The sequence below is a fragment of the Leptopilina heterotoma genome, unplaced genomic scaffold (genome assembly GCF_015476425.1).
Source record: "Leptopilina heterotoma isolate Lh14 unplaced genomic scaffold, ASM1547642v1 Lhet_53, whole genome shotgun sequence".
NCBI classification, from domain to species: Eukaryota; Metazoa; Arthropoda; class Insecta; order Hymenoptera; family Figitidae; genus Leptopilina; species Leptopilina heterotoma.
Genome location: NW_025111115.1, coordinates 205,782 through 230,639, shown reverse-complemented (window position 1 = coordinate 230,639; position 24,858 = coordinate 205,782). Strand labels below are relative to the sequence as shown.

General features: G+C 27.4%; 5 protein-coding genes across 6 annotated transcripts; 2 read left to right on the top strand and 3 right to left on the bottom strand.

The window, feature by feature from the left end:
• Positions 1 to 109: 109 nt before the first annotated feature.
• Positions 110 to 3,112, bottom strand: LOC122508266 (AP-2 complex subunit mu). Its single transcript, XM_043621528.1, has 5 exons — positions 2,971 to 3,112; positions 2,099 to 2,492; positions 1,741 to 1,991; positions 1,347 to 1,603; positions 110 to 1,271 (listed from the first exon to the last, which is right to left on the bottom strand). The coding sequence occupies exons 2-5, from the start codon at positions 2,436 to 2,438 to the stop codon at positions 791 to 793; spliced, it is 1,329 nt and encodes a 442-aa protein (XP_043477463.1). The 5' UTR covers positions 2,439 to 2,492; positions 2,971 to 3,112; the 3' UTR covers positions 110 to 790.
• Positions 3,113 to 5,254: 2,142 nt separating this feature from the next.
• LOC122508260 (dnaJ homolog subfamily C member 16) lies at positions 5,255 to 13,082 on the bottom strand. Its single transcript, XM_043621519.1, has 11 exons — positions 11,863 to 13,082; positions 11,708 to 11,774; positions 11,435 to 11,625; positions 9,217 to 9,497; positions 8,611 to 9,133; positions 8,174 to 8,477; positions 7,164 to 7,312; positions 6,848 to 7,072; positions 6,566 to 6,779; positions 6,331 to 6,438; positions 5,255 to 6,208 (listed from the first exon to the last, which is right to left on the bottom strand). The coding sequence occupies exons 1-11, from the start codon at positions 12,726 to 12,728 to the stop codon at positions 6,083 to 6,085; spliced, it is 3,054 nt and encodes a 1,017-aa protein (XP_043477454.1). The 5' UTR covers positions 12,729 to 13,082; the 3' UTR covers positions 5,255 to 6,082.
• A 474-nt stretch (positions 13,083 to 13,556) lies between these two features.
• On the top strand, positions 13,557 to 15,122 carry LOC122508263 (peptidyl-prolyl cis-trans isomerase E). The gene is made up of 4 exons (XM_043621524.1): positions 13,557 to 13,743; positions 13,891 to 14,060; positions 14,194 to 14,553; positions 14,671 to 15,122. The coding sequence occupies exons 1-4, from the start codon at positions 13,710 to 13,712 to the stop codon at positions 14,986 to 14,988; spliced, it is 882 nt and encodes a 293-aa protein (XP_043477459.1). The 5' UTR covers positions 13,557 to 13,709; the 3' UTR covers positions 14,989 to 15,122.
• LOC122508264 (dehydrogenase/reductase SDR family member 4) lies at positions 15,016 to 16,529 on the bottom strand. 2 transcript variants are annotated; one of them, XM_043621526.1, is made up of 5 exons: positions 16,285 to 16,529; positions 15,946 to 16,123; positions 15,624 to 15,848; positions 15,410 to 15,544; positions 15,016 to 15,341 (listed from the first exon to the last, which is right to left on the bottom strand). In XM_043621526.1, the coding sequence occupies exons 1-5, from the start codon at positions 16,389 to 16,391 to the stop codon at positions 15,249 to 15,251; spliced, it is 738 nt and encodes a 245-aa protein (XP_043477461.1). In that variant the 5' UTR covers positions 16,392 to 16,529; the 3' UTR covers positions 15,016 to 15,248. The 2 variants fall into 2 exon arrangements, with proteins under 2 accessions (XP_043477461.1, XP_043477460.1); XM_043621525.1 differs by having other exon boundaries at positions 15,016 to 15,309.
• Positions 16,530 to 16,672: 143 nt separating this feature from the next.
• Positions 16,673 to 18,378, top strand: LOC122508261. Its single transcript, XM_043621520.1, has 3 exons — positions 16,673 to 16,829; positions 16,913 to 17,156; positions 17,237 to 18,378. Exons 2-3 carry the CDS (start codon positions 16,929 to 16,931, stop codon positions 18,071 to 18,073), a joined length of 1,065 nt encoding a protein of 354 aa, XP_043477455.1. The 5' UTR covers positions 16,673 to 16,829; positions 16,913 to 16,928; the 3' UTR covers positions 18,074 to 18,378.
• Positions 18,379 to 24,858: the final 6,480 nt, after the last annotated feature.

Here is a 24,858-nt window from a genome sequence, read left to right as displayed (position 1 = left end):
AAATTAATATAATTAACTTGTTTAATAACACTTATTATTTATTACTAAAGAGTTTTCAACTTACTTTTATTCGAAGAGAATTTTTAATTTTGAATAATTTAATAATCAATTTAAGATCAACTCCAGCCATTTTATTTAATTCACTGAACACATGAAATCGTTTATACTTACAATTTTGTTTTTCATACATAATAAAACCAATTGTCTATTTAAACAGTACAATTATTTTTCCTCGAATTAATTTCACTATAAGAAGCTATAAAATAAAAATTTGTAAAAAGAATAGATACTAAAAAATATTGTCATGGTCAAGCACACTAATTCCTGTGAAAGATGATAAATAATCTTTTTTATATAATTTGAAATACTTAATTTCATTAGTGAAGGTAATTTTAATATTATACATATATCCTTCTAAATATATAATATACATATATATTTTGTTTATCAATCATGATTTGTAAATTCAGATATTCTGTCTACTTGATATTCTTGCTTCTTCGAACATGGAACATATATATAAATACCAAGTTCAAAAACTAACGAATAGTCTCATCATTTCATATACATTCATTCAAATAATTCTTTTATAGTTTTTAATAATCGATGGCTGTAAAAGCTCACAAATAATTAAAGTATGCTTGTCTTGAACTTATTAGAAGACAGAAAAATTGTCTCGAACCCATTATTTTCACCATTAATATGTGCAATTTAATAATTATTTATAGAGTAGTTTCTGGGTTTTTTTTTGTTTTTTTTGTTTTTTTTTCATATTCAATCTGGAGTATTATTAGCAGCGAGTTTCGTAAAGACCACTTCGTCCAATGTATCGTACCCATTTAATGACATCGTGATCGGAATAATTGAGTTTCGACTCGAATACCTTCAGGTAACGTACTTTGAATCCAGAAGGTGCGAATGGAACTTCGAAATTCATGGAAATTGGCGGACGTGTCCACTTTCGCTTCGTATCCGTCTCGAGTAAATCAATTTCAGCCGACAGTTGTGTTTCCTTCATGCCGGCAATTCTCTTAATTTTCCAGACAATGGCATTCTCTGAGGCCTTATATTTCGCTTTTCCCTTCATGCAAATTAATTGCACACCTGCTGTATTCAATGGAGTTGGAATTCGAACCTCAATTTTTTGTCCGAGCAATGATGGCTTGAAATTCGATTTCAAAACTGCCTTCACTTCCATTTTGGTGCGACCCACCTCACGTACCAAGGGAATCACGCGGAATGGCAGTGAAATATCTTTCGTTGTGCGATATCTAAAATTAAATTATTATATTAATTTATTTGTGGAAAAGGGAAAACTTTAATGGGGAAATTTCCTTTTTTCTTACCTCATCAATTCAAATTCTCCATCGGGAGGAATAAAGCTAATGGAATGTTCGGTCTCGAATTTTGACAATTTGACGCATTGGTGGAACTGACAATCGTCTATTACGACAACTGGTTTACCAGAGCGAGAACTGGAGGCTTCTTCATTGCCACAGCAAATTCCACCCACTCCCTTCATTCCCTTGGTGTCCATCACTATTTTATCGTTGATCCCAAATTTACACTCAGGCATGCCGGAAAGATACGATTTCATTACAACCTGTTGAAGGTAAAAAATATTTCTCTTCCTTTTCAATATCGTTGAGAAATGAAATGAATACAATCCTTCCTGTTCCTCTATGAGGAAGCAATTGTTAATATGTAATTGAAAGTAAGTAAAAACGAAGAATTTTTTACCTTTCCAGCGACATGAGCACTCAAAACTTGGCCTTGAGGACTCATCAAGAGATTCACGTACTCCAATACATCTAAGAAAAGCTCATTTCTACGATATTTAATTCCCTCTCGTCTCCATCCAATTTGTCCAGTGACTTGCGACGTTATTTGAGCTTGTTCTTCCTTTGTCGCTGATTTAACTCCCTGCTGGGTTATGAAAGTCTTCAATACACCAGTATCGCAATTTTGCGGATAGCCAAAGTCCAAAATTTCTGTCAAAACAAAATATCTCTATTAAATTCAAACAATTCTGCAATAAGTTTTGTTACCTTAGATTAAAATATATATTATTATTATTATTATTAATCTATTACTTTACCATCAAGTAATTCATAGATGAGAACAAAATTATTCTTAATGTTCTCCTCTGATATTTTGCCAAAATATGATTGCATTACTTCAATAATTTTGAGTAGAAATTCAAAAACCATTGCAGCGTTGACATTTTGTTTCGTTACAGCGGCCAACCAAATATTCGCACGTTTTATATGGAAAAATGATGTTCTGGCAATATTTGTCACCGGTGAACGAACTTGTTGACGTGCATGAATGACATTTACACGAAAAGCATCAACTGCATTACGTCCAATGTCATCACGATACACTCGGGAGATGAGAACTTCTCCCTTGTGATTATAGACAAATAAACCCCCTATCATTTTTGATAGAAGATTTTTATTTTAAATAAAAAAACAATTTCTTCTATTCCAGTTCTGAAAAAAAATATTATTCGATTACAAATAATACTAAACAAAATTTCTAACATATTTTAGTAACATTAACAATAACATCTACCTAATTTTACAAATTATAAACGAAAAATATTTTTTTTATAAAATTGGATTCTATTTTTATTTCTGACAAGCGGTCGAAAATCAATAAAACGAGAAAATTTATTAGGGCAGAGAATCAAGGAATGAATATATGAATAAAATTCTAAACATCGATTGGCACTTAATTGTTAATTTGTTTCGTAATTAAGTAATCGTAGCGTCAATCTGAAACGCCCCTTTTTAATGACATTTCTGAGAGGAATACGTTTCTCCAACTGGTCAAAATAATCGATCTGAAGAATCTGTCTGTGCCTTCAGTGAGAAAAATTGGGACATGAAGATTATCACTATCACTATTCAAATAATACTTTCGAGAGGAAAATGCAATGAAACTTATTTTTCTAATAATAATACATACCCATGGCTTTTATTATCAACTAAAGTTTAAATAAAGTCTCATAAAGAAAAGACTAAAATCACTTTGAGTAAAATAACCAAAGAACTCGCATCTCGCAAAGAACACTATCGACCGGTGCCGATTGTTGCCGAAGAGGCGCGAAGCGACGACACCCATTTCTCCTACAACGTCAATCAAATATTCACATCCGGATCAATTCAAATTCAAGTTGAATAATTTTGCTGAAGAGAAAAAAACTTATTTATTACTTAAAAAGTATTTTAAAAAACACCTGGATGATTTATTTTTAATTTTAACCTAGTGAATATTGAATTAGTAAATATTGTCAACTTAACAGTTTTGAACTTGAATTACGTTCATACGGGACAAACAACACGCGGGCTTTTTGAATTCAAAAAAAATTAACAATGTTTATTAATTTATAACAAATTAAATTAATAAAATATTTTCTTAAAAAAGTAAATTACTTATTTTAGAAAGAAAGAAAGAAAGAAAGAGAGAGACAATTTTTATTTCACTTAATATTACTTGATTTGTCAGCAATCAGTAATAATTTATTTAATATTCATATTACAATATTTATTACATAATAAATATTATATAATATACAAACAATATTTATTATATATAAAGTCAGTGTTGACTTAGTGTACAGCCGTCGCTACCAGGATTCCTAAAACTTTTTTATTTTCGACCAAAACCAAAAAAAAAAAAAAAAACAAAAAAAAAATCATCATAGCAGAAACAAAGTATTTTTTTTATTTTTAATGACTTATTAATTAATATTTCTAATTAAAGGAAGATTTTATTTATCAAGCGAGCTTTCAAGTTAAACTGTATTTATACATATGGAAACACTCAGACTTAAAAAATTAATCACGTGATTTCTCTTTTGTGTGCACAGACATTGTCGATGATAATTTATTTATAATATTAATAATAAATTATCAGATTGTAAAAACTATTCACAAAATTTTTTTCTTTTTTTTCATTATACATTTTTTCATCAATCAATTACAAAACTAATATTTCAAAATTTCCCTTCAAATTATTTTCCATCTCTCAAAATTCTCTTAAAAAAAATTGTTGACATTTCAATTTTTAACGACATTTTTTTAACAAAAAGTAATTAATTAAAATTTTAAAATAAAATTTGCTAAATTAAATGAATAATTAAATTGAATTTAAATTTAATTAAATTAATTTGCTACTAAATTAATTAAATTCATTTAATAGTAAATTAATTAAATATTAATTTAAAGATTAACAATTGATTGAATTTGGAAAAAAAAAATATTCGTACACAAGTTTTTCGTAAATTAAAAATAATCAACAATTTTTTTGTAATGGATTTAAATTGATATAATTGATTTACAATAAAATAAAACGACTGTTATACATTGTTAAAAAAATTCCTATCGTAAGCGATACATATGTAAAAAAATGCACCAATTGGTCATGTAAATATCGTGTTCCCAATTTGCTATTTTTTCTTTTCATTTTTTTTCATTAAATAACATTTAACAATATTCTTTTTCTATAAACTTTCATTACTATTTCGCATTTTGAGTATAGATAATAATAATATTATTTATAACAAGTAACGTGTAGAATGAGGAGGGATTCGCGAGAGAAAAATTAGATAATCTGGTTTTATATATATATATATATATATATATATATATATATATATATATAAATATGCGAAAGAGATGTGTGAACAATATTTCTTCCAATTAATTTAATTACTTATAATAATCGTGGTATAACATTATTTAGCGCAAAGATTGTCAAAAAATTCTGCGTTTTTTTTATTTTCGAAGAATTTTAATAATAAATTTCTTTTTTTGCCTTTTCAACTAGATATAATATACGCTATTCTCCTTTCTTTTTAATGAATAATATTGCTTTTGATTAATTAGAGGAGTTACCACACTAAAGCAGGAATTAATCGTATTTTTTTTTTGCTTTTCTATTCAAAGATATTAAAAAGTAGGAATTTATTTTTGTCCTGGCTCCTCTTGTCGTGTAAATAAAATTTAATTTTGATTAAATTTTAATTATTACATTTTTTTTCTGTTCTTATTAATTTTCTTTAAAATTGAATTTACATTTCAAGACAGGACAGAAACTTGTTGATAAATATTGAAAGTTTTTGGCAGAAACTATTTTTTTTCTTCTTTTAAAAGCAAAGAGTTTATTTGAATTTGAAATATCGAAAAATAATTGAACACTTTTTAAGTAGAAAAAAATTATTCTAAATAAAAAACTTTCCCACTTGAAATTTTTGGAAAAAATTCTTCATTTGAGCCGACGAATAATTTACAAGAGACGAATGATAAATTGAAAGGATACATAATTTTTTTGAACACAAACAATTGAAAATTATTCAATTAACTATAAACTACTTAATAGTAATATTATACGGTATTAAACTTTAAAAAAAGTGCGTCTGTAAAATTGTGTCAGTAAAAACTTCCCTCGTTTCCAAATGTTTACACTAATTGATTTCAATCAATGAGAAATAATATAATAATTAACAGTAATTTCAGTTTAGTATAAAACTTTCTCATTTCTCTTTTTAAAACTGACTTATTGTAGCTATTGAAATATTTACAAATATTTTGTAAGTTAATATCATGTGTATATCTTTATTCAGAGAAGGATAATAATTAATATAATGACTAGCAGCACTGAATATTTTCTCTTTCTTTCATAGCAAGAAGAACACAGTAGGGGGAAGTTTTCTTTTTCACTATAATAATATATAATAGGTATATTATCGACGTTCAAAATGTAAAGAATTGGAAACGATTTTTCATGTTTTCTTTGATCATTTAGCGATGATTGCATTCTTTGGTACGTCGGCTCGACAAATAGTGAAAATCAGCCAAACATGAAGAAACGGGAGACTTTAATTACATTTATGAACACTAAATAACATGTTATGACAAATTTGATCACTGTATTACCGTGTGTCTTTATGCGAGGCTCAATCCGTCTTTTCTTCCCACAAATTATCCTAGCACGTAATAAACTCGCTGACTAGAATTAAAATTGATTATTTTCCGTTTTAAAAAGGCATTAAAATATTGGCCGCGAGCCTCTTCATTTACTTGGCAGTGAAGTCTGGCCAATAATTTATGTAGTAGCGGTGTGTCGAACCCTCGAATAATCTGTCAAGCCAATTTGGCAGTCCGTCCAATAGCTTCTCTTGATACAGAAAACTATTTTCCGACTACAAAATTTAATATCAATTTTTAATTATTCTTAATAGTAGGTACATTTTTCAAAATCAAATTGATCAAATTGATTAGTAATTAAATTAAAGAAATTTTAATAGATTTTCTATTTCCTTACATCGTCTTGCGATAAATCGGAATCATTGGAACTGTCGAATCCAATAAATGCTCCGGCCTCTGCATCGTCGGTTCTCTGCGTCAATCGTTTCGCCATTCTCTCCATTCGCTATACATTAAAAATTGTTTCATTTCACAAATATTTCACAAATATTTCACAAATTCAAAAGAATGTAGAATGTATTCTAAGAATTCTGTTTAATTCAAGTACCGAAAAAAGAAAATAATCAATATACCTTGGATCCTTTGCCTTTACTGCTCTCAGGATGCTTTGCGTGGTACATACAAAAGTATCGTCGGTGTCCATTCAGTGACAATACGGTCCCTATACAATTTTTCGGATTAATTTTCAGGTCTCTCGGCTCCGGAAGACTCAACAATAATAAATCTTTATACCACTCGAGTCCACGCTCAAGATTCAAATGACCAAACATCAATGTTTTATTTTTCCTGAAAAGAAAAATGAAAAAATTAACGTAAATATTAAATGCAAATTTATTTTAAAAATTAAAACTCACCTATAAGGCCATACCGCTTTATGAAAAGCAGGTAGTAATTTTAATCTACTTTGTGTGTCGACCAGTAAAATGACAGTTCGACATCCCGGTTTCAAGAGTCTCACGAGACCATTATACTTTTCAGCTCTCAATTCGTGTAATCTCAATTGTGGCTGTGACGACAGTACTTTTGTATTTCCCTTATAATGATTCCGATTCGCCTCAACACTCGCCTCCTCCAATTTACTAAAGAAAACAAATCGAAAATTAGACTATTTCAGAAAACAAAATTTATCTTTTAATCGTGAAAATAATAGAAAATTAGATAAATACGTACATTAGATAGGACATTCCATAACCGACTGCGCCAATTAATACAATTGTAAAAAGAACCGAGATAACAGGCAAAATTTCCTCCTTCTTAAAACTTTCGGATATAAAATCTACTGCCAACAGTGCTCGGCCTATTAATCTATCCACGGTGCCCTGAAAAAAAATTTGCATTGTCAATTACAATTCAATAATAAATTAGTCATTATTATGAATAATTTTCAAAAATTTTTACAAATTCAATTATTTAAAATTATTTAAAATTTTTTTTATCAAATTCTTTGCAATCAATTATTTTCGGAAATAATAAAATTTTCACTGAAATTCAATTATTTAAAACACAATTGTCATCAAAATTTTTAGAAAGAAATCAATTATTTAAAAAAATGTTTATAAAATTCTTAGCAAGAATTCAATTATTTTCATCAATAATGTAACTCATTGCACGATTTCAATTATTTTTAATAACATTTTTAATGAATTTTTCGAAAAATGCAATTATTCTTAAAAATTTTATAAAATTCTTCGTAAAAATTTTCAATTTCTTTCAAAAATTTTTCGAAATTCAGTTATTTTCAATTTTTAATATTTAAATAAAATTTCCCAAAAGAATTCAATTATTTAAAAAAAAAAATTTATTTCAAATTCGTCGAAAGAATTCAATTATTTTAAAAAATTTGGATAAACTTCTTATAAAGTTCTTTATAAGAATTGATTTACAATTGAGTTTCAGTTCAAATTTTAGATAATAATTGAATATTGAAAGCGTCAGAGTGTGAATCTTTAAAAGTAATTAAATTTCAAAAGATTTTTAAATTGAAATCATTGAAAATTTGAATTGTTACAAAACTGTAATAATATTTAAATTTTTCTTTTTAGAATTATATATAGTTAAATTTTAAAAATGCTTTACATTGAAATCAATTAAAATATTTTAATTCTTGTGGAAAAATAAATATGTATTCGAATTAAATAAACAAATATTAGGAAAATAAATAATTTAAAAGATATTATTACCAATGCATGTTCGTCGGCTAATTCGCCAACTTCCGCAGCATATGGTAGAGCCTCCGTTGTTCGCAATAATCTCTGAATTGCTTTTTCCAAATTTTGTCGCGATTCATTCCAACGATCCTCATTTTGGTTTCCATCGATCCATCCATTCGGTAGCCACTCGTATTTCAAATTATTCGCGTCTCGCCTCCAAATAATTACAATATGTAACAGAGGATCCATGGGACTTCCTTCGCCATTTAAAAGCGCCGAGACAAATTCCGATTGCGCTTCTTTAAAAACATAGGTGTACCTAACTCGTTCCGTGCTATGAAAAAGAGAAAAGAAAAAAGAAAAAAGAAAAAAAATTGAATTATAGAAATTAGAAATTAGACATTAGAATTCAATTAGCAAAAATAGATTTAAAAATAAAAATTAATAGAAAAAAGGTATTTATTTACCTATAGGGCGACTCATGAGCAGCCTGTCGGAATTTAAGTCTCGCAAAATCATGAACGGGACTATTTTGTGAAATTAAAACGGCGCAAAGACGTTTTTGTGGTCGTAGCCATTCGGGTGGACAGACGGAATCCAACATTGCTTGATTCGAGAGTCTCGGTAGTGTGAGAAATTTATTACTCGCAATAACATTGTGCATTGTATCGCTCGGTATGTCCTTCATGCTAATCGATGCCATTGGCTTTTCAATATTCTCATTGAACAACAATAGTGTATCCAAATCGCCAGTTATTTTATATTTCCCAGTGATATTTTGCGTCTCCTGCTTTCCCACTTGAACAAAACCAAAGGCAACTCGATCCCTGTGATGGTAGGCCACCAAGAGGTAACGCAAACGAGCCACATCACGTCTCTCAAATATCAAACCACGAATTCGATTGTCCATCCATCCCGAAAGAAATTCATCTAAATTCTCTTTATTTACAGCGGCTATTAATTTATACGGGAATATTTTCCTCAAGAATTCTGCAAAAAATTATTTTTCGTTTAGAAATTTTCTAAGAGAGAGAAAGGGAGAAAGAAAAAAAGGAAACGAAAAAAATACTTGCCGACAATTTTCTGTACACTGTATAAAGATTCTTTGTAAATGCTGGTCCTTCCTTCGACAGTGACGGCAAGACATGGCAAGGAATGAACGCCAATTTTTCTGGCGAGAGCTGTTTCTCTTTCGGCGTGAACGGTAAATAAACCAACACCAAGTGGTTCTAATTCATCAATTAGTCGTCGCCAAGTTGGTTCCACTTGTAAGCACGCGAAACACCAATCCGAATAGAAGAGTAGTAAATGCGGAGTTCGATAACTTTTTGGTATTACATTTTTTTCAAATGCTCTACAAATGGGAAAATTTCTCAATTCGATTCAATATTTCAATCTCACACAATTAGAACTCAACAAAATGTTCTATTACATTTATTTACGAATTTTTTTAATTGCAAAATTATTCGGAAACATCAAAAAATTCTTTTTTAAATAAATATAATTTAATCATTATTATTATTCCATAGGAATTAAAATTTTCAAAAAATTTCGAATTCAAACTTTTAAGAAATTCAACAACTTTTAAGAATATTAGGTATTATAAAACATGAAGATATCAATGACTCCGAGTCTTTCGACTTTTATTATAATTTAAATTGCCTTCGTTAAACTTTTCAAAAAAAATTAAATTTACAGAAATTTTAATAAAATCCTAAGCAAAAATTCAATTATTTTTACAAGGTAATGAAATTTTTCACATGAATTCAATTATTCAAAAAAATGTGTAATAAAATTCGTTGTAAGAATTCAATTATTTTCATAAATAATAAAATTCTTTACAGGATTTCGATTATTTAAAAAAAATGTAACTAATAAAAATTCGTTGCAATAATTCAATTATTCTCCTAAATAATGAAATTCTTCACAGGATTTCAATTATTTCAAAAAATGTAATAAAAATTTGTTAATTTTCAAGAAATCAATTATTATTTTCATAAATAATAAAATTCTTCACAGGATTTCATTTCAATTATTTAAAAAAAAGTGTAATAAAAATTCGTTGCAAGAATTAAATTTATTATTCTCCTAAGAGGCCATCCATAAATTACGTTACCAATTCAGGGGGGGAGGGGGTCTAAAAAGTCTGAAAAATTGGTAACGTAGTTTATGGATGGCCCCTAAGTAATAAAATTCTTCACAGGATTTCAATTATTTTTAATACAATTTTAAGTAAATTCTTCGAAAAATGTAATAATTTTCTAAAATTTTATTAAAATTCTTCGAAAGAATTCAATTATTTCTCAAAATTAAAACTTTAATGCTTTTAATATTTAATTATTATCTATTTGAACTGAAATTCATTTTTAAATAAATTTTTCTTACAAAGTTCTTCGAGAATTCAATTATTTGAATACAAAAATAAATAATTTATTTTTGAAAATGAACGTTTCTTAAAATTTTAATTTTTTCGACTAATATTAATAAAATTTTCAAAATTACTTTTTTTGAGGAATTCATTTAAAATTTTATTAAAAATAATTGAAATTCTATGATGAGTTTTATTATTCATGAAAATAATTGAATCTCTGTCAAAAAAAATTTATTATTTATGAAAATAATTGAATTCTCGAATTTTCTAAGTGATTTTATTTTATTTAAATATGTACCTATAATTTAAATTTTCGAAAATAATTGAATTATTTCGAAGAATTGTATTAAAAATTTTTGAAAACAATTGAATTCTTTCTAGAAACTTTATTAAAATTACCTTAAAAATAGTTGAATACTTTCGAAAAGTTTTTTTATTTAAAAAAATTATTTCAATTTTTAAAAATAGTTTTTGTTTTAAACTTTTAAATTTTTTTAAAATTTCGTTTTGAAGAATTTTATAAAAATTTTTAAAACAGTTAAATCATTTCGAGAAATTTGATTAAAATTAGATTGAAGATAATTAAATTGTTTAAAAGAATTTCATTAAAATTTCTAAAATTATTATGTATTTTCGAATATGTAACTTTATTAAAATTTTTGAAAATAATTGAATTTTGGAGAAGAATTTTATTATTTTTAAAGATAATTGAAATTTTGATGAGAATGTTTTGAAAATTTTTGCACATAATTGAATTTCTGCAAAGAATTTTATTACTTTTAAAAATAATTGAATTTCTGCAATTATTTGTAACTTGTACAAAATTCAATTTTTTTTTCATTACTTAAAAAACATCTCTGTCTTTTCCCTGAATTTCGTAACCTGTAGCAACCCTGAATATTTATAAATTTTTTTGTTACCGATATGTGATGCTCATTTTGTGAAATAACGTGATGTCCCTGCTTTGATAGTGAAATTTGAAATTTCCCGAAAATAAATCCTCCAAAGGATCTGGCATATTTTGATGACTATCTCTTCTATATCTGGGCACACTTTCCTCCGTTATTCCGTGAATATCGAACTTTCTTCTTCTTTCAGGATCAGAGAGAAGCTGCAAAAAAGAAAATGTTTTTTAGAAAAACAGAAAACTTTATTTTGCCAAAAATGTTCTTTTGTTCTTTTTAATCATTTACCTCGTAAGCTTTCGTAATTTCGACGAATTTCGTTTCAGCTTCCGGATGATCAGTCTTATCAGGATGCCTGAATGAAAAGCAGGGAAAAGGAAAATTGAGAGGAGAAGATAAAAAAATTAAAAAGCTTTCGTGTAAAGAGAGAAAAAAATCGTTACCATTCTTTAACAAGATTTTTATAAGCCTTTCTTATATCCTGTAAAGCGGCATGCCTCTTGACACCTAAAATCTCATAAGGATTTCCAAGTGGTTTGTCAGCAGAAGTCAATGGTAAAATGTGAAAGATAAACATCACAGTGAAAAGCATTGATAGTCTCCCTAATGTTGAGGTATTTTCAATGTTTCTTTTGAGCTTCTCTGATTTTTTATTATTTATCGTTATAACCGCTAAAAAATTGGCTATTAAATTAACAGCGCAATATACGCTGGATAAAAAACTTTTTGGAATATTACGAGAACTCTTCCATTTATCACTAATAATAACAGTTGCACAAGTTTCACACAAATTTTTCTCATTGTTTTTTAATGATTTATTTAAATTAGTATTATTAAATTCCCCATGAATATTGTCCGTTTTTTGTCGAAAACAAATATCGCAATAATTATCATTTATAATTGGCGCACCTGTGCCTACATTAATTATATGTAAATCCATATCTGAAACACGTGAACTGCCTTCAATTTTTATCATTTTTATAGACGATGGAATTGAGTGATTTAATGTCGTGATACTTTCCATTTCATTCATTTTATTCAGTTTATTAAATTTCTTGTTCAAATTTTGTAAAAGAAGAAGGAGATTCTTGATTTTTTTCAAAAATCTCTCACAATCTTCAGGTTGTTGTCGATGAGAAATTGATGATTCTTGAGAATGTTGATGATAATGATGTTTCAAGGAGTCTTGTGATCCCTCGACGGAGATGGTTTTTAAAGTCAAGGAAGAAGCATCCTGAGGCACTGGAAAACTTGCCCTGGAGAAGGCATGTTGATCTTGCGTTTGACGTTTGATGATGATACATGACATGTCAAAATTGTGTGATTCTTGACTTAGAATGTTGACGATTCAATAGAAATCTTTTTCATTCTGACCTGAATTATCAGTCATTTTTTTTCACTGGGGAGTTATCGTAAAATTTTGAGCGAAGCAGCGTACAAAAATAGAATCGACACCAAAAAGTCCCGAGGATGAGATGGGACGTTTAAAACGTCGCAATGCACAATGACAACAACAGTTGAAAACAATTTTTTTTCCTTTTTTTTAAATAATTAACAAATCACAATAATTTACATCACTGTTTTGCTTACTGCAATTCGAATCAAGAAATCAATTATTTCTACACTTTGGTCATGTTTTCACTCAATTCGCTCCGACAGAGGGAGTCAAACGTCAATTAACAAAGGTCACTTCAAATGCATCTGTAGAAAAGTATTTCTAAAATAAAATAACTTCAATAGGAGTATTAAGAGGCATATTTATCGTTTTATAAGACAAAATCAATATTGTAAAGTGAATAATAAAATTCTTCAATATTTCTTATCTGCAGACACGTCTGCAGGGAAAAATAAAATGTCAAGACTAAAGAAACATGTGAAGTGACCTTTAAATTCCATTTCTCGTTATTTTTTCATTATGTTAAATAATTAATAGTCTGTTTTTCAGTCACTTGCACTATATTTATTTCTTATTTTAATTTTATCAGATTTGATGCAATTTAATTTGCTAACTAATAGTAAACAAAGAAAATTTCTAACTGTAGCATTTTTAAATTTCGCGGTACAAGTTTTTTGACCAATAATATATATTTATATATCTTTTGACAAAGAGCTAACTTCAGGTTAGTCCAGAAGAGTTTGTTCTTTGTTTGACAGTTCTGTTGTGAAAACCCGCGAATGTAGACGTAAACGTGTCGGTGTCGATGTTTTTATTGTAATTATCACAATTATATATTTATTAACGATAAAAGAAAGAAATACAGTTTCAAAAAAGCAGTTAAGATCAACAATCATGAGTAGTAATGCAAAAAGGACGATATACGTTGGTAAGTTGACTATAGATCAACTCTTTCGGAAAGTTAACCTATAAATGTAAACAATGAACTTTTAAAGATTATTAATATTGTTACTAAACTATTGTTCAGATTGCGGGAATTAAGCTGTAAAGTTGAAAATTAATATTTTGTTTACAGGTGGCTTAGCTGAAGAAGTAGACGAAAAAATGCTTTCTGCAGCATTTATTCCTTTTGGAGATATTGTTGATATACAAATTCCTTTAGATTATGAATCGGAGAAACACAGAGGATTTGCTTTTATAGAATTCGAAGCTGCTGAGGATGCTCTTGCAGCAATTGACAATATGGTAAAGAAAAAAGAAATACAGTTTAGAGAAACGTATATTTAGGACAAAAAGTTTATTTTATTAACAAAATAGAAAGTAAATAAATTATTTTGAATTGTTTAATTAATCAATTGATTTGATTTTAAAAATTTAGCACGATTCGGAATTACATGGGCGGACAATTCGTGTGAATATCGCTAAACCGCAAAAGATTAAAGAAGGTTCCTCGAAACCGGTCTGGGCAGACGATGCCTGGCTACAGGAACACGCAGGAGAAACCTTAAAAGGATCGGAAACGACACCTGCCGAAGACACTGTGTCAGCTTCAAAGAAGAAACAAAATCCACAAGTTTACTTCGACGTCAGTATCGGAAGACAAGAACTCGGCAGAATAATAATGATGCTCCGAGCTGACATTGTTCCAAAAACGGCAGAAAATTTTCGTTGTCTCTGCACTCACGAGAAGGGTTTTGGATATCAGGGAAGTTCGTTTCATCGCATCATTCCGGATTTTGTATCCTTTTTATCCTTTTTCAAAATTTATAATTAATTAATACTTCTTTTTACTTTACCAAAAATCTGTATTTATCTTTTCTGTGAAAATTGTAATTTCCTTAAATTGATAATTTAGATGTGTCAAGGAGGAGATTTCACCAATCACAATGGGACCGGTGGTAAGTCGATTTATGGTAAAAAATTTGACGACGAGAATTTCGATTTAAAACACACTGGACCCGGGACATTGTCGATGGCAAATTCTGGTCCAAATTCAAATGGTTCACAATTCTTTTTGTGTACCGCAAAAACCGAGTGGTTGGATAATAAGCACGTTGTTTTTGGTCACGTTCTCAGTGGACTGGAGGTTATGAAGAAAATTGAAAAGTGCGGCACTAAAGGTGGAACTCCTTCGCAAAAAGTTGTTATCACAAATTGTGGTGAATTGACGTGAAGAAAATAAGACTGAAATAGATCCAAGTTTGTTTTACCGATAAAATAGTAACAAAATATTTATTTTCCCTTGGAAAACGAATACAAAGAGAAATAACAGTCACCGTAAAAAAAATATAAACAATTTTAATAGTAGTGGGATTTTTTTAATTTACAATCTCGATGCCATTCCACCGCTAGCAATTACTGACTCGCCAGTGATGTAGGAAGCATCGTCACTGGCTAAAAATGCAGCGATTCCTCCCATTTCGTCCGGTAAACCTAATCGTCCCATAGCGATTCTTGAATTTGTGGCATTTTCAATTTCTTCCGACTGGTACATCTACAGAGGAGAAAGATTTTAATTTTTATTTCCTAGAAGGGAAAAATTATTATTATTATTATTATTATTATTATTATTATTATTATTATTATCATCTCACCGCCTGTGAGAATTTTGTTTTTATAACACCAGGAGCGATGCAATTGACACGAATTCCGTCTCGAGCCAAATCTTCATAGGTCGCCTTGCATAATGCAACTAGAGCCGTTTTACTCAATGAATAGACGCCTAATAACTGGAAAAAAATTAACTTTTTGCTCCAAGTGCTTGTGTTAAAAAAATGAATTTTAAAAATACGAACGTACGAAACTTACATCGAACGGTTGATAAGCAGCTATTGAAGAAACAATAATAATCGAAGGCGATTTTCCCTGTTTGAGAAGAGGTCGAGCCTCTTTCATAAGCAAGTAAGTACTTTTTACATTTATATCAAATATTTTATCCCATACATCTTCACTTGTGTCTAAAACTGGACCAACACTTGGATTTACTGCCGCATTCGAAACAAGAATATCCAGTCCTCCAAATTTTGCTTTTGTCTTAAAAGTTAATTTTTAACTTAAATAATTAAAATAATTACAATTTTTGTCATTTTTTTTTTAATCTAGGTCGAACTCAATTTTCAATCTCTAATACCTGGTCTAATAGTTTCTGTCTATCTTGTTGCTTTCCCACGTGACACACAACTCCAGAAACTTGTAAACCTTCTTTACTTAACAGTTGAACTGCATTATTGACATTTTCTTCTTTTCTGCTGCTAATCATCACTTTTGCACCTTCTTGTGCCAATCTTTTTGCAATTGAGAATCCAATTCTTGAAAGAAAAATTAATTTAAAAAATTCGACAAGTTTTTTAATCATTTTCTCCATTTCTATTTCCAAAAAAAAAATTGACATACTTACAATTTGATAAAAAAAAATAATGCTTACATTATTTTCTACATGCATTTAAAGCAAAAGAAATTAATTACAAACCCTTGAGTAGATGCAGTTACGATTGCAACTCTTCCCTGCAATCGTTTGCATACTCCGGTTGTATTTGAAAATTTTTTTATCACTTGATCTGCTGTAGTTCGCATCATTTTTTCTTTTTAATACCAAAAATTAATAGGTATCTATAAATTTACAAAAAATATTTAATAGAAAAACTATTTTTCATTAAAGTACTTTGTTTTTGTTTTGTACTTTGAACTTGCTTTGAACGCAGAAACATCTGATTATTCTACAGAGTAGTTTCTAGTTTTGCATTAAAAGCAAGATTGTGAATGTAATTTCTGCATTTTTCAGTTCACTATGAATTCGACTTTACATTTAATCCCCGATTTATTCAAATTTACAACTGTTTACGTAATTTACCTCTGGAAAAATTAGAACCGTCATTCTCCACCCTCCTCAAAAGTGCTCAAAAGAAAACAAATTTTTTTCAAAATGATTCGCTTTACAGACGTTTTTGTCTTAATTCAAGCCTTCTTACCGGGTAAACAAACATTTATTTTGTAAATACAAAATTTAAAAAAGAGGTATTTATCAATCTCTGTTTTTCTGTTCTCTTATATTTTTATATAAAGAAAAAATGAATTGGAAAAAAATGTTCAATTTTTAGGTTATATTCCAAGAATATGGACCCTTTGGAAGTGGATATTTTTCAAAAAATATTGAGCAGTTGTAATGGAGTTTGGAGCGAAATTAACACGAAAGATGAGTGGAAAAATTTCAGAACAGAAAATCGTTTTCCAACGATTGATAATAATTTATTAAATGCATTAATAACATCTCTAGTTAATCTGTTGAATTACAAAGTTTCTCATGCTCTTGAGCAACGATATGAAGTTCGATTGTGTCTGATTGTAGGTTCAATTTTCAAAATTTTAATTTTCAAATTTACTAAAATTATATGGAAAATAAAGCAACTTTTTTTATCTTTCAGGATATAATAAGGGCATGGAGTAGATTAGGAGGTTCTTTGAGTAAAACATTCTTAAACGGAGAGAACGGAATAACATTTATGGTTATTATTTTGGAGAAATACTTAACAGACGAATTCTTGACGTCCGTAAATTCCGTTGAACATTTAATAAATTTCCATCGTGCCTTAATTTATCTACTGCCAAAAAATCCATCGCTAATGAAATTATCACATAAAATAATCCTTCGTCTCGCTGAATTGGAATTGACTGAAGAAAGTGAAAAATTACTGGTTTCAATTTTGGAAGCAAAGGAAAATATCCAAGTTGACGATACTATTTTAGAACAAATATATTCTTCGCAAAGGATTAAATTTATTGAAATACCGTTGAAAAATACGTTTGTAGGAAATTATTCCAAACTATCGAATTCTGATGATCACGATTGTCAATTAAATCTAGATAATGATTTGGATGAACTCTACGATAGAATAGTGAGTTCATCGTTGATTTTTCATCTGACTGTCAGTTTATTGTACGATTTATTTCTAGTAAATAATTATTCTCAAGAGATTCTTATTTTTATAAAAATAATTCTTGAGTCTGTAAGTAATCGTTGTAAGGCACGTGGAAAAGATATTCTCGATCTTTATCCAATTAATTTACAATCGTGTGTTATACTTTTGAGAATTGAGCCAAGTCAACATAGCAACGACTCGAAGAATTACACTCTAAATGAGCTTAAAAATATTTTTTTGACAAATAATCAAGATGCTGTAATACTAGTGTCTCATTTTCCCCTTTGGTTAGAAGTATTTGCATCTTTTTTAATTTCCAATCAATGTGATTTAAATTCGTAAGCATAGTCTAAAGAATGTTTTATTAATATTGACTCTCAGGGATTGTAATTTAATTGCATATTTATGTATATAGTAGTAGGAAAAAAGAGAATTTCTCATCTTTACTAAAAGAAAATAGGTATATTTATCTCAAACTTTGTTTTTTAAAAAATATTTTGAATTTAGTACCGTCAACAGGGGTAATTATGGAACATCAGAGGTAAATATGGAACGCGTAATTCTTTTTTATGTAAAATTTTTGTGATAAATTATTTTAATTTGGTTCTTGTTGTAAATAATAGTTTAATATATTGCCTAAAAAGTTACTCAGATGTTTTTATTTTTATTGTCATTGGCAACGAGAAAATAATTATTAAACATCGAAAAAGTGGAAAGATTATTTCACAAAAGTGTAAAAATCTACTAATTTCTTCGAATTAAATTCGCGTTTAGTTTACTATTATTATCTATTATTATTTTACTCTGCAGTACTAAATAAAGTTTTCTTTATATACAGACAAAGAAAATTTATTATACTTGCTTTTATAATTAATTATAATAATTTGTTCTATAATTGCCCCAAATGCGAGGCAATTATGGAGCAATATTTATGTTTAAATAACTCCGTCAAAAAATTTTTTTTTGTCAATGGAACTTGAAGGAAATCTTTAGAAGAATGTTCACAATATATTTGAATAGCTAATAAAATTTTTTTGTACACTTTAGATTTTTAGTGAAGAAGAAATTCAAAAAATCGCGTTTTTTTGTTCCATAATTACCCCTGTTGACGGTACTAAAACAAAATCATGTTTATATTATAACAAATTGTAATAAACTATAACTTTATTGACAAATCGGAATTATACATTTCCTTCAAGTAATTCATTTCTAATCAAAATCGATTTGTTTTTTATTTATTTAATATCTTGACCTGTCTTTTTTTATTTTCGTAATCCAGCTTCATTAAAAAAAGAAAAAAACTGAAAAATGGTACTTTTCTCTTATAGTGCAACTTTTCTCTTTTAATCATTAGACTAAGTTTGTTCTTAAAAAACAAATTTAACAAAATCGTGATTCCATTTTTATTCCATTTTTTGTCCCGTTGGAATTTCTTGTATTTGTATCGGATCGAGAAAATTTGTGCCATTAGTTTTTGATGGTAAGAGTGGAACTGATTTTGGAATGACAGGAATTGAAGTGGATTTGGTTTCATTTTCCGGAGCAGGATTTAAAGTTGAAATGGAATTCGTTTGTCTTGCGAGTGGTTTACGTTTCTTTGAATTATCAAATTTTTGCCGATCTCCTTTTTTTTCCGTTTTCAATTTCAAATTAGAATTCTTCGACTGGCCCACCTGTCAAATCCAAAGCAATTTAGTAATTCACACTTTTAAAAATTGGAATTTTGAAAATAAAAGATTTTCTTAATTTTTACTTAAAACTTGAGAACTTTAATCTCACGATTCAAAAATTAATTCAAAATTAATCTCAATTAAAATTGCGAAAAAATAAAAAATATTTGAGATTAAAATTCTGATAATTCTGAATTTCATTTTTCATGAATTTTTCATTTAATTCTATTTAGATTCTAATCACTAGCAAATGTTACGCCCGCGGAACGAGATATTCAACTGAGCCGCAGCCGCAGCCGCAGCCGCAGCGTGCAATAATAAAATTTTTTATTCTTAAATATAAATTTTTGAATAATAGATACATAATTAATTATTTTTATAAATAGTAAAATTTTTTGCAAAAATTCAATTTTTTTAAAACTTTTAATAAAATTTCACGAAAGAATTCAATTATTTTTTAACATTTTAATAAATCTTTCACAATTAAATTATTTTTTTAAATAATAAAATCTTTGCAAAAATTCAATAATTTTTTTTTTTTTTTTTGATCAAATTCTTAGTAAAAATTCAATGATTTTCAATATTGTATTAATTTTAAAAGTTTGATTTGATGTTTTGTCCCATATAATAAATTTAATAATAGTTTAAAATTGGCATTTGTATAGGACATGAAATGTGTACATACAACATTTACGTTTCGAAACCTCATCAGAATTTATTTAAAAATCATAAAATAATATGCCATAATTTAAATTTGGGTATGGATGTGAAAGTGAATAAATCCAAATGCAAAAAAGTGACCTTATTGTTGTTTTATATATCGGTCATAACTATAACCAGATGTTTTTTGGTTAATTTAAAAAAATTGCTAATATTTTTGCAAATATTTTTGCAGTAATGACCAGCATGGCAACATTTTTGCATCGGATCACAATACATACAGATTATGATTTTTATATATTTATAGGTATATATTATTAATATGATATTTATGATTGCATATTTTATGATTTTTAAATAAATTTAAACGTAAATGTTGTATATACACATTTCATGTCCTATATACAAATGCCAATTTTAAACTATTATTATATTAATTTTAAAATTGAACATACCTATTTTAAAGTAATATTATTGAAAAAGTTAGGAAACAAAGAAGCAAACCTAAACTAACTTCAAACTGCGAACAGATATAATTAAAAGTTATAATTAATATTAATAGAATAATCTATAAATAAATTACTATTTTTTATAGATTATTTAGCTGAAAGGAATGAAATGAAGTTAAAGAGAAAATAAAAATTGAAAGTACAAATTTGAATAAAGGGGACGAAAAATATACTCCTCCTAAAAACCACTAAACAATCATATAGGAAATATTTAATTCATTCTTTATTTCACGGAACTGTACATCTCTAGATAAAATAACGGCACAGTGAAAGAAAAATGTGTAAGTCAACAGTTGAAATGCGACAAAAGAATTTTTTAGCAAACAACAAAATGACAATGATTTTTTTTTCTTCAAATTATCATAAAGTCATCAGGCACGATATAAATGCTTTCCTTATTATTTTTTTTCGAGAAGAAAATTCAAAAAAGAAAAAAATTTCATATATATATATATATATGTATATATGTAATAGAAAGAAAAAAGATTTCAAAAAAAGCTTTAATTTCTTTTTATACAAACAACCCTTAGAGAGATTAACACAATTAAGTATATATGGACAATTTCTCAAAAAAATCTTCATCGAAACGAAATAGTAAAATGTTTTCAACACAATAACATTTTCTATATAATTTATTTAAAAAAAAAGTGATCGTGAGTTGTCGATCTCTAAACATTCACTGAATTCACATCTATCGTATAAGCGAGAGAAAGAAGGAAATAAAAATTAAATTTCAATTTTAAGAGCCACCACCTTTTCTCATAATATCTTTTTTTGAGTCAAGAAGCCGGGTAAAAGCATAAACAGTAGAAATTTTATAAAATGAAATGCTCTGTTATCTTATAAAATGTGTTTACATTTAACATCGAGGCGATGAGTTGTATTTTTCTGATTTTCCAAAAAAACGTGAGCTCTATTTTTTTGCACACACAATAATTTTAGTTTTTTTTTAAAAGAACAGCGATGTTTACAATAATTCGATTTTGGTTCTATTTTTTTCCCAACCCGAATTTTTTTTCTTTCTAATTTTATCGACCTTATACAATTTTTGGATGAATTAATTATAATATTCACACGTACATACGCACGCCCATACACGCTCACACGTACACGCATGCGTGTGCAAGTTTTATGTAAATATATAATATATATTTTATATTCATATATATATATAGTAATATATATAAATTGTTTTATTCTGTAACTATATATTTTCACTTGAGAAAGGGCGAAAGATCGCAATTTGAAAATTGAACATCTTTTTTCTTTTAAGCTTGAAGCGATTTTTCGCCCTGTTGAAAAATTTTTTTTATTATTATTATTATTACAAACTATGGCGGAAAACGTCTAGTCGATGAAATAATTCGACTAAATTTTCAAAAAACCCTTTTGGTTCTACTGCAAAGTCGTATTATTTATTTATTTTTTTTTTTTGAACGGTAAGTTGATAATTGTTTAACAATTAATTATTATGCTGATATCATTATGTCCATGTAATAAACGTTGAGAAAATCGCACACCACTAAAACACTCGTTTTGCCACCGTTTAGGAAAAGAAAAATAGTAGCGGCAATTGGAAAAATCAAATAATTAAATATAATCAGCTCCTCTCTCTCCCTCTTTTTTCCCCACAATTTTATTGTGAGAATTCCTTAAAAATTTCTTTTACTATAATTTAAATTTGATAAAATTCAAAAAGATCAAAACAATGAAAATAGATTAAAATTAAAATTAACTTAAAATATACATTTTATGTAAGACATTTTTTTTCCTTTTGAAGAAAGCCGCCAATTATATTGGACAGTTTTTTTTTTAATAAAAAAAGAGAAACCCAAGAGTCCGCTACTTAAAAAAAATATTTTTTCTACACACACACGATTATACCAAAGCACGCATGCAATAAACGCAAGCACATTAGGGCAACGAACATACGCACTCCAGTTTTCTAATACAATTTTTTCTTTTTTTTTCGTTTTTCTTTCTTAACTTTCGACTCGATCGAAAAATTTTCCTTTCTCTAAATATATATTTATTTATTTATATATATATATAACGTCGATTGAAAACGAAGTGGCTCTAATAGGTCGCATCGAAGACGTGCTGTACACTTTTTTTCTTTGAACTTTCTTTTTTTTTATTCACTTATTCGTTTTTTTTAAAGACGCAGCTCGGTAGTTTTATTTTTTAAAACTGTAATAAAGAAAACTAATAGTAATAATATTAATATTAATAAACATTATCGCCGTATTGAATAATAATAATAATTATAATAATCGCAGCAGTAAAGAATTTAAGCTACCTCACAATCAGAGTTTGTGTAGATTACTTTTTTTTTTACATCGAAATGCGCTCAACAACTAATTACATAATTAATAACCACCGAATGATAAAATCGTTAATTCGATTAAATCTTCATTCATTAATTTACAATTTTCAATTAAATTAATTTTACAATGTTATGTATATTCAAATTAACGGATTTTTTTTCATTCTGTATTGAAAAATTTCAATAAAATTCTTTATAAGAAAAAAAATTTAATTAAATACTTGGAAAAAATTTAATTCTTTTCCTAAAATAATGAAATTCTTCACAGAAATTCAATTATTTTGGAAAATTTTGGTAACATTTTTTGTCAGAATTCAATTAGTTTTAAAATTCAAAGATATTAAAATGAAAAATTATCAAAAAAATTAGGAAACAAAAAGCAAATGAAATCTTTGATCCACAAGTTCTGAATTTTCAATGTAAACAAATTTTTTTTCTTTTTTTTTCATTTTGAATTATGGCACAAAATATTAATTAAAACTTAATTCATTAATTATTAATTTATTTATTATGCTATTTAAAAATATTAATGGATAATTAATAAAAAATATTATTTACCCATTGAAAAATAAATTATTTACTTAATAAATGTTAAATAGAATTTTATTTAGGAATTCAATTATTTTGAAAAATAATCAAATTCTTGACAAGAATTCAATTATTTCCAAGAATAATATAATTTTTCACAGTAATTCAATTATTCTAAAAAATTTTAATAAAAATCTTTATAAGAATTTAATTATTTTGAAACAATATTATTGGAATAAAATTTGTATTTGGAAAAGAAATAATTAAATTTGAAACTTCAGCACTTTAGGAAAATAATATTTTCAAAAATGTATCTCGATGGCTATAGTGTATAGTCTCTATGGTTAAATTCTTAATTAACTTTTTCTATTTACAATCTAGAGTAAAAAAAAATTTTTAAGTAAAAAAAGAACTTTAAAGTACAAAGAATATTGACAAATCAACAAAGACTGATTGTGAGGTAATGCAATAACCGTAATAATATTAATAATAATAATTAATAGCAGTGATTGTAATAACAGTAAAGATTTATCCCCTCACTTACAACCGTGTAATTTTCCTGCGCCTATTGCTTACACTTTCGATAATAATATTAATTCTTTAGCTAATCTCGACGATTAATAACCGTTTGTATTTTTTATTGCAAAAAAACAGCAAACCAAACTATCCTCTAACAACCACCATTTTTTTCTCTATTAAAAAAATTGATAAATCTCCGATGAAGATAGATTCAGAGCTAAGAAGAAGAAGAAGAAGAAGAAGAAGAAGAAGAAGAAGAAGAAGAGAAGAAGAAATTTGATTTTTTTAGAAATGGATAGAGAAGAGGGAAAGAGAGAGAAATGTCTAAAAAAAGAAATAAAGGGAGAGAAAAGAAATAATTATAGTCATAAAAATTGTGTTAATCCATGTGTGTGGCAATAGTAATTCTTAATAGTTATTCTCTCACTAGACACGATTCAACATATAGAAAGTTTATCGTTATTATTTAATAGTTATTATTTATCATTTTTTTTTATAATTATTATCTTAAAGCTGTCTAAGAACTCACTGCGTGGCAGGAGTGTCGTGTTTTTTCTTTTTTATTTTATATTACTTTTCTTACTTTAAAAACGTGTTTGAAACGTTTTTTTTCTGTAAATCTGTTTCTCTGTTATGTCTGTTTTTCTTTTTAAATTATAAATTGGAAAATAATTGCAATTTTTAGTGTAAATTGTGTATATTTATGTGTTTCTGTTTCTTTCGTGAATGTAGTTTTTTTTGTATAATCTTAAATATTTACTACTTGTTGATGCTTTGTAATTTGTATTTTGTATAGATCACAATGTCATAACCACCTGCGCCAATGAACGATTTTTTGTATGCCTTTTCGTTTCCTTTCATATTGAACATTTTTCTTTTACTCAAGAGTCACAGTCGCCAACGAACATTAAAAAA